The following is a 13,158-nucleotide window of genomic DNA, read 5'->3' on the forward strand; positions in this document are numbered from 1 at the left end:
GCCCCACCATCGGTCCCGACGCGGCAGCTACGCGGCGCCCCGGCGCGGCGCCCCGGCCAGGCCCCCCCACCGTCGGAAGTGGGCCGCCTCCCAGTCCGTCGTCTGGAGGTCAGTCACTGCAAGGGTCCGCGCCCGGGGTCAGCTCTTACCAGCGCCGGCCTTGGGTCGACTGTGGATTCGCGCCGGGCCCTGCTGCGGCCATGCTGCCCGGGAGAGACGTGCGCTATTGAAGCGACACTGGGGGGCTGGGTGCTGGAGCCGGGGGTGCTGGGGGCGGGGACGGGGTCGTGGGGGGAGCCGTCTGGACTGGGGGTCGGGGCGGGGCCCCGCGGGCGTCCGCGCGTCCCGATGACGTCAGGGCATCCGTGTGCGCCCTCCGCGCGTGCGCCCTTGCCGCCGGCCCACTTCCCGGGGCACGCTGGGAGTCCCTGCTCTGGGGCGATGGGTGTGCGCTTGTGCTGTCGGAGTCTTGGTAGTTCTGTCCTTTCCTTGTTGGGGCCCGACTTGATCTCTGGTCTTTTGGCGCCCAGCGAGCTACACAAGCAGGGACTGGCTCAGCCGACATTTTCCCCGGAGTAATCCTGGACCTTGTTCCCCAAAGAACCGCCCCTCCAAGGAGGACGGCCCTGGCAGAGGGGAGTTGCCCGGGTCACCCCCACAGGATACTGGGCCTGGCCATCTCCCCGCCCGGCAACTCTGCCCGTGTCAAGTCACCCGAGAACCCTGGGGAGAGCTGTTTGGAAGGCTCACGTGGGGAAGACAAAACGTAAATGGGACGGCACCTCGGAGGGGTCAGGGTTGTCAGAGGATTGGCTGAAATTTAAAAAGGGCGTCCAGGCACTTTGCATTGTTGGGCTGGCATCATTGGCACTCGGGTGTGGAGACTTGCGAGTGTGGGGAAAGCCAGTGGACTTCTGCAGCGTTTCAGGTCGCCAGGTGGGCAGTGTGTTGGAAGGACCTCACGACCAGGCAAGCCACCCTCTTGGATGGTGTGCCAAGAAGGTAACCAGGTAGGAAAATATGCTGCAAAGCCTGAAAAACCTGAAAACAGTCAATGTCAGCCTGTAGATACTGGTTGAGCGAACTGGATACATTCAGTTGCACAATGTGGTCATTAAAAGATTGTATTACATACTGATTAGTGTACCTGTATGTTTGCGTATACAGGGTATACACAAGTACTCTTAAAAATACAGCAGCTCCATAATGCTTTAATTTCCTACTGCTGCTGTAACACATTGCCGCAGATTTATTTTACAGCTCTTAAGACTGGAAGTGGGAAATGGGCCCTAGGGGTCAAATCGAACTATCCACCGGCCTGGTTCCTTCCAGAGGGTTGCAGGGGAGAATCTGCTTCTTGGCCTTTTCCAGCTTCTAGAGGCTGCCTTCTTCCCTCTTCAAAACACAGCCACTCCAACCTCTGCTTCCATTGTCATATCTCTGATTTTCACCCTTTTGCGTCCCTCTTATACAGACCCTCGTGATTACTTTGGGCCTATCCAAGTAATGCAGGACAGTCTCTCCATCTCAAAACCTTTAACTCAGTCACATCTGCAAAGACCCCTTTGCCACATAAGGTAGGGATCAGGACCTGGTCATCTTTGGTTATTATCCTGCCTACCGTTACTAATATCTCGTTTTTTGTTAAGAATACGTGTGTCGTGCATTCAGAGAAGTAGGAGCATATCCAGAGATGTCAGAGCCTTTGTGTCTGGAAGGCGGCATATTAGGGCTTTTCATTTTCTCATCTGTATCTTCTGGTTTTTCTACAAAGACCACATACCGCTCCTGTGACAAAAATCGTTTTATAGCAAAGGAAACCGTCAACAAAATGAGAGGACAAACTACTGATTGGGAGAAGATATTTGCAAATGATATATCTGATAAGGGGTTAATATCCAAAAAAACATAAAGAACTCTTACAACACAACACCAAAAAACAAAAAACCCAAAACAGTCTGGTTAAAAATGAGCAGAGGACCTAAACAGACATTTCTCCTAAGAAGACACCAGCTATCCAGCAGACACATGAAAAGCACTCACCATCACTCGTCAGGGAAACGCAAATCAAAACCACAACGAGATGCCACCTCACGCCTGTCAGAACGGGTAAGATTTATTGGTGAGGATGTGGGGAAAAGGGAACACTCAGGCACCGTGGGTGGGGATGTAACTGGAGAACAGTAGGGAGGTTCCTCAGAGAGTTAAAAATCCCAAATGATCCTTTAATTTCATTTCTGGGTATCTGCCTGAAGAAAACAAACAAAACCCTGTGGAAGTTGGCTGGAACACTGTTGCACCCAGAGGCCCCTCCACTCTCAGCCGCCCGCAGCCTTCAGAAGCTTCTGCAAGAAACTCAGAAACCCAGTTCCCAGCTCCACTCTCCCCTCCCTGCATCGAGGTGGAAGGGAGCTGCTCTGCTGCCTTCGCTTGATGACAGCCTGACAACTTGCACCTGCTCTGGGGGTGGGGTGGGGGGCTCTGCTCTGGCCCACCTCTGCGAACCCGCTTGGGACCCCTGGCGCCCCACGGTGGTGGCCCTGACCCCCTTGTCTGTTGGCGCCCAGCAAGCTGCCCAAGGAAGGACCGGCCCAGGCAAATATTCTCGCCAAATTGAATAACCCTTCGCCTTATTCCCCTCAAAGGACAGACTCCCCACCTCCCAGGTCCCTCATCCCCTACCCATACTGTGCTGTCCCCTGGTGGCCACAGAGTTCACGCTAGGTCTGCAGCGGGCACTCTCCAATGTTTGCGCAACTGAACACTCCAACCCGTCTCCCTCCGGCCTGCCGCAGCCTCTGGGCCTCAGCCTCAAGAGACCTGCTCTCACTGGGGAAGTGACCTCCGGCCTGCCCCTCCAGCACTCACTCCTGACTCGCTTTTATCCTGCATCATCCACCCTCCTCCCCACCTTTGCACTTTCCACATTCTAAATGCTATGAATTTACTCACAGCTCCGTGAGGCCTGAGACGTTGCTCTGCTTGGCCTGCAGCCCGAGCGCCCACCATAGCGCCTGGCACTCAGTAGGTGGTCGGTAAGCAGTGGTCGAAGTGACGGAGGCCAGTGTGATGAGAACGCACCCATCATCCCTGATCTAACGAGCGTACGGGTCCGTGAGGGACGCCCTTGAACCGATCACCGCAGCGCGTCCAAGCGAGAGAGCTGACACACGAGCTCCAGGCGCGCGCGCCCCAGGAGGTGGCCCACGCGGGCCGAGAGCGAGGCGTAAAGCGCCGCCCCCCGGCCTTTTTGAAACACAGTGTGCCTCGTTCCGCGTGTCTGAAAACCTTAACAAGGTCCTCCTGAAGACCTTTCCCCGTCAGTGATGGTTCTCACGGGCAGAGTCGGGGTGCTGCAGAGAAGCCCTGACGGTCGGGCCTCCCCTTCTTTGTAATGCAAGCGCCCGAGTTCGGTTTTGCCTGCGGAGCACCCGCTCCCAAACGGCCCTCGCCTAGAAACGCTGCCCGCGAGGGATGGAGGGCGGGCCCCCGTCTGGGGCTAGGGTGCCCCGGGAGACGAGGCGGGGTGGCGGGGTGGCGGCGCGCGGGTGAGTCGCGCCGCTCGGGCTGCGGCCCAGGACGTGGCCCCACCCCCAGGACAGGGCCCGGACCACGCCCCAGGCCCCCGCGGAAGCAGCGGCTCGGCCCGAGGTGAGCTGCGCGGCGAGCGGGCCGGGGGCGGGAGCGGGGGCTGGGGCGACCCGCGTCCGGACCCTCCGCGGGGCCCCTCGCGCGCGAGCCCCGAGAGGCCGCCGCCCCGCAGAGCAATCCCGCGCGGGCCCCGGACACATTCGCGGCCTCCGGCGTGCGGGGAGGGCGGCGGCCGCGGCCCCGGGAGGCCTCGTGCGGACCCCGGCTCACCCCTGGGCGCCCCCCGCGCCTCGCGCAGGTAACCGCGCGGTGCGGGGCCGCCGGGCTTGGGGCTCAGTGGGCCCGGGACGCGCTTCAGCCTTCCGGTCCGGTTCGGGTGGGCCCAGGCGGGGGACGCAACCCCCCGGCTCCTGTCCTCCGGGCACGGCCCTGCGCAGCGGCCATTTGTCACACGCGAAAGCATTAAGTGCCCTCTTGGGACCCTAGGGAGCAGCCGAGCTGGTGGGGGTCCTGATTCCGGGAGAAGCAGGGAGATATGGCGTCTTTGCGGGCATTACAGGTTTTCCTGGGGTTCTCAAAGGGATCCGTGGCCCACAGACGTTAAGAAGTGTCCTCCTAGTGCCACAGCCCAACCAAGGGGTTCTCCCAGGGTCTGGTCAAGCCCTGGGAGGGTGTTGGCGGGGGGGGGGGGGGGGGGGGGGGGGGGGGGGAACTCAGCTGCTCGCTTCGGGTTTCCTTGTTCTGCACTGCAGATCACCTCGGGAGAGCCCGGGCCCTGGATGTCAGACAGGATTCGGAGAGAGGGTCCCTCTGAAGCCCCGCCTCCCACTCCCTTTCTCCCGTGATGACTAAGGATTCTGGATTCAGGGTTTACTGACCACACCCTGGGACGCGCGGGGGCGGAGCCGGTTTGCTCGCGCGGCCTGGGCAGCGGGCTGGGCGAGCTCTGGGTTCCGCCTTTGGACGGTTGTGGGAGCCAGCTTCCTCCGCGGGCTCATCCGCCAGGACATGCACACGTAAACCTTGCCTGCTGGTTGGCGGGAGCCTTTACCTGGTCCGCGCCTCCCAGGGACTTTGGCCCTGAACCTGCCGGGGTTGGGAGGGGGACTCCTGCCTTCGGCCAGGGACACGAATGAGGCAGTTTTTGCAGGAAGTTGGGGTGTCGTGGCACCAGGAGCCTTACATGGGGTTGAGTCATCCTGTTTGTCCTGACCTTTCTGGAAGGCAGCAGGAATTCATTGTTTCCAGGTGTGGGTCCTTCCTGGGCTTGCTGTTGCATTTGAGTGAAACCCAGCTCCCTTCCCTGCCTCCACCCCCACCCCAGCAGGATGCCCTTGCTCTCGCCTGCCAGCGGCCCCCCTGCCACAGTCAGTGCTCCCCTAAAGCTCCAGCAGGCAGTTAACCGTTTACTCAGGCTCTGTGCTGTCCCTGGTGAGCTGCTCCCATGCCAGACTGCTTTGCCAAAGTCCTGCCTGATGGCCTGATTTCTCCGTGGCCCTGGGTTGACCCAGGGTGGGGCTGAGGATGTGCCCCGGCCTGTTTGGAGTCTTCAGCCCCCAGAAAGGGACTGTGGACATGGGCACCAGAGTGACCATCCATGAGTGCACCACCCAGAGTGCGGGCCAGTGGGCCTGGGGTCCCACCCCCCACCTACTCAGCCCTTTCCAGGGCATCTGGGGCTGATACCCCTCGGAGAACTGTTAGCTGAGCACAGGCAGCTCAGGCCCAGGGTCCTGGAATGCCAGGGTGGGGCTTCTCTAGCCTTCTCTAGCCAGGTGGGGCTGTGGCACTGCCTGCCCAGCCAGTGCAGCCCTCTGGTTCTAAGAGGGGAGAAGCTGGCTGAGCTGGCAGGCAGAGTGTCCATGGCACTGCACGGATCGCTGGTCCCCGTACTCCACCTGCTGGGGTCCTTAAACTGTGGCGTCACCCAGGCAAGTGAGAAGCAGGGGCTGCCGATGGCCAGCGCAGGTCCTGGCCCGGCTGGGCAGGAGGGGCCCATAAAGGCGGAGCGTGGGAGGCTGAGAGGTGAGGCCCACAGCATTGTCCCCAAGCTCTGCGGTGGCCTTTGTCAGGGGAGCCCAGCAGGTGCAGCCTCCCCCCGCCCACCCCCGATCTTGCTCCTGGAGGCTGTGGTGTATAAGGGTGCTGAAGAAAGGAAACAAAGCTGGTGCTCACTGGCCAAGGGAGGGGCCGTGGCTTCTGAACCATCGGCCCCCACTTGGGGGTCCTATTAGGGCTTTTTTCCCTCTGCGGGGTCCCTGGCCCATCAGGCGTTGAGGGAGTCTGGCTACAGTGTTCTCCGTCCACCTTCTGTCTAGAAGACACTTCACCTCGAACCATGAATCTCGACATCCAGGGTCAGCAGCTGAGTGACGCCCGGTGGACGGAGCTCCTGCCTCTGATCCAGCAGTACCAGGTGGTCAGGTAGGTGCACACGGAGGCGGCAGGCGGGCCCCCACCCCCGGCCGGCCGCTCTGCTGCCTTCCCCAGCACCACAGTGGGCGGGGCTTCTGATGCACAGTGCACACTTCACATGGTCCCTCTGTCCCTTCTTGTCCTCGGCCACCCGACTCTTGAGCCTGCTCAGGCTCTGGGAAGTCTTTCTGACTTCCCGTCAGGGCTGAGTCACGAGCTTTTCACGAGAATATGCAGAAATGCTGTTGTGTCTGCGGGGTATGTTGTATCCTACCGACCGCCATGGCACCCGACGGCCACCTCTGGTCACCGTGGCCACCTGTGAGGGCGGCGTCTGCCAGCTGTCCCCACTACAGAGTTCCTGTTTCCTCTTTGTAATTGGTAAATATCTTGGGTGAGATACGCAGAGACTGCTAACATCCTGCTTCTGCTCAGACTTTCGCCTCCTGATTTTGTCATCCGTCGGTGGATCTTGCCAGAACAGTTATTACTGGGCCTTTGTCTAATGGGGATTTTTAATCCCCTCATTCCGTTCACATTTATCAGCTGTCATTCTCCTGTGAGCGACAGCTGGTTTTCCTCCCACCAGCGTTCAGTTCTCACTGGTCGGGGTGGCCCCTGCCGTTCGTGCCCGTCCTGGCGAGCCCCTCCGGTTGGCCGGCCCCTCCGAGGTGCTGTGCCCTTTCTGTGGCACTTCTCAGAGCTGCCGCCTGGTGCCGGTCTGGTGTTTCCCGGGAGGCAGACGAGAGCTCTCACGTGCCGACTGTGCCCCCGCGGTGCGGCGTGGAGGGTGTGGGGGCCCAGACGTCACCTGTGTACGTGCTGGTGTCTTCGGCGGAAGCTTCGTGAGGTGACCCGTACGCTCCCGTCCACAGGCTGGATGACTGTGGCCTCACGGAGGTGCGGTGCAAGGACATCTGCTCTGCCCTCCAGGCCAACCCCTCGCTGACCGAGCTGAGCCTTTGCACGAATGAGCTGCACGATGCCGGGGTGCGGCTGGTGCTCCAGGGCCTGCAGAGCCCCAGCTGCAGGATCCAGAAGCTCAGGTGAGCCTGTATGATCCACACGGCCCAGGTGCTTGCCCCACCCCGAGCTCAGGTGTGGACCTACTGGGTCAGCCTGGGGAAGGGGGGCGGGAGGCAGCAGCAGGTCCTGGAGGGTGGGGGCTCCTCCCGCCTTGTCTCGGGCCCCTGTCCCCCTGTGGGGTCTGTTCACGCCACGGCCCTGCCTGCTGTTCCTGGGCTCGCGACCCAGTGTCCTCTAGGCCCCGAGGTGCATCCCCTCCTGCCCTCTATTCCTTTGCCTGGAGACCCCAGAGGAGGTGGCGGCCCTCTTGCAAGGCCAGGCCCAGGGCTCTCCCAGGCGAGGGGGCCGGGGTGGGGGAGAGGTGCTGGTGCTGTGTCTGCTTCACCCCGGCTCCTGAGGACAGAGGGGCACTTTCCCTGGGGGCCATGGCCTGGCTGGCGGGGACCCTGCTGATGGCTGGCTGGGTGTGCTCCAGCCTCCGGAACTGCTGCCTGACGAACACCGGCTGCGAGGTCCTGCCCGACGCGCTGCGCTCCCTGCCTACCCTGCGCGAGCTGCAGCTCAGCGACAACCCGCTGGGGGACGCGGGCCTGCAGCTGCTCTGCAAAGGACTCCTGGACCCCCAGTGCCACCTGGAGAAGCTTCAGTGAGTGTGGGGCCTGCCACCCAGGCCGCCCCCAGCCCTACACTTCCGGGTCACTGTGGTTTTGGCTGAGGACTGCCCTGGGCAAGCCCTTGCCTCAGCGTGTTGGCCGCAGGGAGCTTTGAAGAGGGAGCTCTGGGGGACCTGCCGATGGTCCTTGTGTGTGATGCTGGGGCTGTGGTCCAAAAGCTAAAAGGTGGCCTGTAGCCCCACATCACGTGTGGGGCGGCCTGGCCACCAGAAGTGTGCTGATGGGCTCAGCGATGGAGGAAGACAGGCAGACCCAGATCGGGAGACTGGCATCTTTCTCCCGGGTCCAGTGACCCCCAAGCTCAGGGTGGGGCTCGTGGTTGGCGGCCGGCTTCCAAGCGGCCCTGAGCGCCCACCGTGCAAGGAGATGGCCCCTTAGCCCAGCAGCCCTCTAGTCTCATGCGCCCTGCAGCCCGGGGCGAGAGAGGAGACCCGGACCGAGCTCCCTTGGCCAGAGTTCCCAACACCCACCTGTCCCCAGGCTGGAGTACTGCAACCTGACGGCCGCCAGCTGTGAGCCCCTGGCCGCAGTGCTCAGGGCCTGGAGGCACGTCAAGGAGCTTGTGGTGAGCAACAACGACATCGGCGAGGCTGGCGTGCAGGTGCTGTGTCGGGGCCTGGTGGACTCTGCCTGCCAGCTGGAGACGCTCAAGTAAGTGTGGGGTCTGGCGGGGGGACGGGACCACGGGGGCTTCCCAGTTCTGCCGGCCCCCCTGTGCCCCCAGACTGGAGAACTGCGGCCTCACGCCGGCCAGCTGTAAGGACCTGTGCGGTGTCGTGGCCTCCAAGGCCTCGCTGCAGGAGCTGGACCTGGGTGACAACAAGCTGGGTGACCAGGGCATCGCCACACTGTGCCCCGCGCTGCTGCACCCCAGCTCCCGGCTCAGGGTCCTGTGGTGAGTTTGCGCCCGCCCTGCTTCCTCAGAGAGCCGTGGCCCCAGCGGGCAGGTGGGGAGTATCTGAGAAGATTGGCTGTGTGTCCCCTGGGGGCCCTGCAGTGATGCGGCCCCGGCTCTGCAGGCTCTGGGACTGTGACATCACCACCACGGGCTGCAGAGACCTGTGCCAAGTGCTCAGGGCCAAGGAGAGCCTGAAGGAGCTGAGCCTGGCAGGCAATGCGCTGGGGGACGAGGGTGCCCGGCTGCTGTGCGAGAGCCTGCTGGAGCCTGGATGCCAGCTGCAGTCCCTGTGGTGAGCGCAGCCCGATGGCAGCCGGGGGACGGTGGGCCTGTGAGGAGCGTGGCGCCTGGGGACACCTCAGGGATGACGGTGGTGCTGGTGCCCCGGGGCCCAGGCCCCAGGTCAGCTTCTGTGCCTGCGGGGGGGGGGGGGGGGGGAGGCGTGCGGGAGGGGGTGCCGTGTGTCCCTGGAGGGCGGGCGTTGAGGGGCTCGGGGCCTCCGCACCCCGGAGGTGTGGGCGTGGCCAGGCCCTAGTGCTGTTTCTCTCCCAGGGTGAAGTCCTGTGGCCTCACGGCCGCGTGCTGCCCCCACGTCAGCGCGATGCTGACCCACAACAAGCACCTCGTGGAGCTGCAGATGAGTGACAACAAGCTGGGCGACTCCGGCGTCCAGGAGCTGTGCCAGGGCCTGAGCCAGCCTAGCGCCACGCTGCGGGTGCTCTGGTGAGCGAGCACGGGCGTGCCTGGCACGTCTCAGTCTGATGGGTCCAAGTCCGGGGTCCCGCGCATCCCCCCGGGGCCCCTCCCTACTCCTGACGGCCACGTCTGGCAACTCCCGGAACCCGCGGGCTCCCAAAGGCCTGGCAGCACCTGCTTTGTGCGCTGGGACCCCTGGCCCCTGCCCTGCACGGCTGTGTTCCGGGGTCCTGGTTCCTTTGTTGTGCTGGACGCCTGCTTGTGCTCCAGTGTCGAGCCTTTGAGGATTTTCCCGAACTTGTTTCTTCCTTCCTGGAGCTCTCAGGAACCCACTGCTGGGTCTCACCGACCGCCCTGTAGCCCGACACCCCGTTGTTTCTGTTCTCTCTTTTGGCCCGTCAGCCGTTTGCTTCTGGTGTCGCAGGTTTTGGCTTTGTTGGCGGCCTCTGGATCTCTGCTTCTCACTGTGGCTTCTGGGGATGCCTGGCCATGCTGGGCGGGACACAGGTGAAGGGTGTGGCTGAAGAAGCCCTGGACAGCTGGCCCTGCAGGCTGAGCCCGACAGGGTCCCCTGCTTTTCTATCCAGAGGGCCTGGTCTGCTGCCAGCTCCTTGGGGTGCTCTGGGGGCAGGTGGGGCAGGGGGCGTGGCTTGGGTCCACAGCTCCACCCCCCACCTAGGTGTCCTTGCTCTGGAGGCTGGAAGCCTGTGTACTTTGTGCCTCCGGCCACCCTCCTCCCTCCCACCTTTGGCCTCTGGGTGCCTCCTTGGCAGCCCAGCCAGGCTCCAGCACCTGGCGGTGAGCAAGCAAGCAGCTGTAGGAGGCCCTCTGGTGACCCGAGTTGGCCCCGGGGAGGTTGTGGCCAGGGTGTGCCCGCCTCGGGTCCGTCTGACCGCTCAGCCTGGAGGGCAGCCGTGTGCACCTTCTTTCCCTCTCTGGTTGGGGTGTCTGCCTGGGGCTGGCCACTGGGCCAGAGACAGACGTGCTCCCGAGTCCGAGGTCTGGGGAACGGCTACGACCCCGAGGTCTCGGCGCACGGTGTGCACGCACACGTGCCTCAGGGCTCCACGAATATCGCGGTGCGGGGACAGCCCTGCCAGCACCCTGTTCTGTGGCGGATCCTCTCGTCGTGACCCGTGCCCTGCTGTCTGCCCAGGCTGGGGGACTGCGACGTGGCCAACGGCGGCTGTAACAGCCTGGCCTCGCTCCTGGTGGTCAACCGCAGCCTGCGGGAGCTGGACCTCAGCAACAACTGCATGGACGACCGGGGCATCCTTCGGCTGATGGAGAGCCTGGAGCGGCCTGACTGTGCGCTGGAGCAGCTGGTGTGAGTGGGGCGTGGTGGGGGGACGCGGGAGGGGGGGCGGGAGCTGGGGGATGGCCCGTGAGGCCGTGACCCCGCCGCCTCCCCGCGCCGCAGCCTGTACGACATCTACTGGACGCAGCAGACCGAGGACCTCCTCCAGGCCCTGGGAGAACGCAAGCCAGGCCTGCGGATTATCTCCTGAGAGGCCTCCTGCCCCTCCCCCTCCGGACCTCCTGGCTGAGAATGAAGAGAAGTGTTCAAATCGATGGACTTCTGTGGGAAAGTTTCAGACACTTTTATTAAAGCACTTTTTTTGGCAGGAGGAGTGCTTGTCCTTCTTGTGGGGTCTCCACCAGGCACGGTGTCCGTGTCGCAAGTGTAACGCTTCTGTTAGGGCTCCCCCACTGGGTTCGTGCAGCGGCCCATCACCCCCACTGGAAGCAGCTCCGGGGCGGCCCATCTGCACACCTGCCCCCGTCCCCCCAGCCCTCTGGGCAGCACCAGCACTGGGCACACGATGCACAGGGCCCACAGGGCCGGGAGCTGGTAAGGACCTGCTTTACTTGTTCTGTTAGCTCTCGAAGACCCTCTGCCCCTCCTCCCAGCCTCAGGCCCAGGGCCTTTGAGTTTCTGACTCCATGTCCCTCAAGGAGCCAATCCGGTGACCTCCGGCCCCGTTCACACCCCCAGGTTTGCTGGGTCAGATGAAGCCTCCCCAGGAAGTGGCTCAGGGCTGCCTGCTTAGACCTGCCCCTTCTCAGCTGTCTCAGGGTATCACTGGATGGTCATCCTTCACATGTGCCGTCGAGGGGCTAATGGGGGTCCAGTGAGGTGCAGTCAGGGCTTCAGAGTGGCTGGGGGCCCAGGGAGCAGAGGAAGGCACCGTGATGCCTCTGCTGGGCCTGAGCCGTCCATCTGGGTGCTGAGGGCTCGCTGTGGCCCAGAGGCCGGCGGGCTGACTGTGCAGAAAGGGGAGGGGACCAGCTGCCCGGAGCAAGCCCAGCCACACGGGTCAGGCTGAGAGGAGCCCCAGGAGCACATGTGCACGGGCGCGCGCACGCGCGCGCGCACACACACACACACACACACACACACACGCCTGGGTCAGGGGCCACCTGCATCCCACAGAGCCCAGCTATGTGCATGGGAGAAAGGGAAAATAAAACCACAAGGGCTGAGGCCTGTCGGAAGGTTCCAGCAGGCCCGGGCTCTGGGCAGTCGTGAGGTGCATCAGTTTGGGGCTGGCACCCCCTCCCTCTCAGGCTCCGCAGGCCCTGGGGGGTCTTCCGGCCCAGGCAGGTGTCCATCCATGTCGCCCCCGGCTCTGCCCTGGTCCCCCCGGCTCTGCTGCTTCTGCCGTCGAGTCTCCTTGTACCTCAGGGTGATGTCCCTGGGGACGGTGGGGGCCGAGTCACCACCGGCCGGCCCCTGGCAGTCCCCTCACAGGGACGCCCCCACCCAGCTACAGGCAGGGGCCGCGGGACGCAGACACCAGCCGAACACGGCCCCCGAGCTGGTGTCGAGGCCACCGGGAGCACGGCACTCACCGCAAGAAGAAGCGCCAGATGGTCCAGGTGAGCACGAGCACAGAGCCGAGCGTCCAGCACTGGGAGATGTAGAAGGGCAGCGACAGCGTGAGCGTATGTGGGTCGTACTTCACCACGATGAGCAGCTCTGTGACCGTGATGGCCGCCACCAGCCAGGCCTGCTGGCCCAGCTTCTTGTGGAGCTTCCTGCGGGGGAGGGCACTCGGCTGAGGGCGCTGCGGCTGTGCCCCAGGGGCAGCGACGCCCAGTGTGCCCAGGCCCGCCCCCCCGGCTCTCACGGGTCATCCATGAAGTCATAGATCTCCCGCATGGCCACGCCGCCCACGTTCACAAAGAAGACCAGCCGCAGGAGGACCAGGTAGTGCTCGGGGGGCATCCACAGCACGAACTTCAGGTAGAACGTGTTCAGCTCTGCCAACAGAAACTGGGGGACAGAGGAGGGTGGGTGGCGAGCCGGGCTGCCCAGCAGGCGCGCACACGAGACTGGCCAGCCTTACCACCAGGATGATGCCGCACACGGCCAGCCAGCGGCGCAGGCTGGAGGCGGGCTTCCACTCGAAGCGGACCCAGCTGTAGGGCGTGAACTGGAAGGCGATTCTCTTCATCTTGCCCCTGGGAGCACAGGTGCCCGTCAGCCCGGGGCCCCTCTGCTCCACCCGGCAGCCGTGCCGGGGGCCCGTGATGGGCGGGAGACCCCACTCCCCAGCGCCCTCCCGGGTCACCTAACGGGGGCAGCTCCTGGAGAGCCTCTGAAAAATGCTGGCAGGGGATGAGGAGAACCTGATTAGACAGGCTGGGGTCGGGCTGACATCCCTCCCCCCATGGACCAGGGCAGCTCGAGAGCCGTACTTGTAGGTCGGAATGTTCCAGAGGCCCTGCCACTTGTACGTCTTCAGAGACAGCCACTCAAGAGTCTTCATGCCGCAGTAGATGCCCAGCCCATTGCAAACGAGCACATCCATGATCCACTGGGGGCGGGAGCCAGGGAGGTGGTGGGCGCCTGTG

General features: G+C 63.6%; 2 protein-coding genes across 13 annotated transcripts in view; one reads left to right on the forward strand and one right to left on the reverse strand.

The window, feature by feature from the left end:
- On the forward strand, window positions 1–10,925 carry RNH1 (ribonuclease/angiogenin inhibitor 1). 12 transcript variants are annotated; one of them, XM_042957725.1, is made up of 11 exons: window positions 4,580–4,645; window positions 4,742–4,839; window positions 5,910–6,015; window positions 6,882–7,052; window positions 7,508–7,678; window positions 8,187–8,357; window positions 8,431–8,601; window positions 8,726–8,896; window positions 9,157–9,327; window positions 10,457–10,627; window positions 10,721–10,925. In XM_042957725.1, the coding sequence occupies exons 3-11, from the start codon at window positions 5,930–5,932 to the stop codon at window positions 10,806–10,808; spliced, it is 1,371 nt and encodes a 456-aa protein (XP_042813659.1). In that variant the 5' UTR covers window positions 4,580–4,645; window positions 4,742–4,839; window positions 5,910–5,929; the 3' UTR covers window positions 10,809–10,925. The 12 variants fall into 12 exon arrangements, with proteins under 12 accessions (XP_042813666.1, XP_042813664.1, XP_042813656.1 ...); XM_042957721.1 differs by having other exon boundaries at window positions 4,593–4,607; XM_042957726.1 differs by having other exon boundaries at window positions 4,593–4,607; window positions 5,913–6,015.
- Window positions 10,887–13,158, reverse strand: part of PTDSS2 (phosphatidylserine synthase 2) — a 23,758-nt gene continuing 21,486 nt past the window's right edge. Inside the window, exons 8-12 of the mRNA XM_042957720.1 lie at window positions 13,003–13,121; window positions 12,651–12,765; window positions 12,432–12,577; window positions 12,154–12,339; window positions 10,887–11,996 (exon numbers count right to left, since the gene is read on the reverse strand). Of these exons, the coding sequence (XP_042813654.1) occupies window positions 11,837–11,996; window positions 12,154–12,339; window positions 12,432–12,577; window positions 12,651–12,765; window positions 13,003–13,121 (726 nt within the window). The 3' untranslated portion in view covers window positions 10,887–11,836. The remainder of the gene's footprint in view (window positions 11,997–12,153; window positions 12,340–12,431; window positions 12,578–12,650; window positions 12,766–13,002; window positions 13,122–13,158) is intronic.

Source organism: Panthera tigris, chromosome D1, assembly GCF_018350195.1.
Source record: "Panthera tigris isolate Pti1 chromosome D1, P.tigris_Pti1_mat1.1, whole genome shotgun sequence".
In the NCBI taxonomy this organism is placed as follows: domain Eukaryota; kingdom Metazoa; phylum Chordata; class Mammalia; order Carnivora; family Felidae; genus Panthera; species Panthera tigris.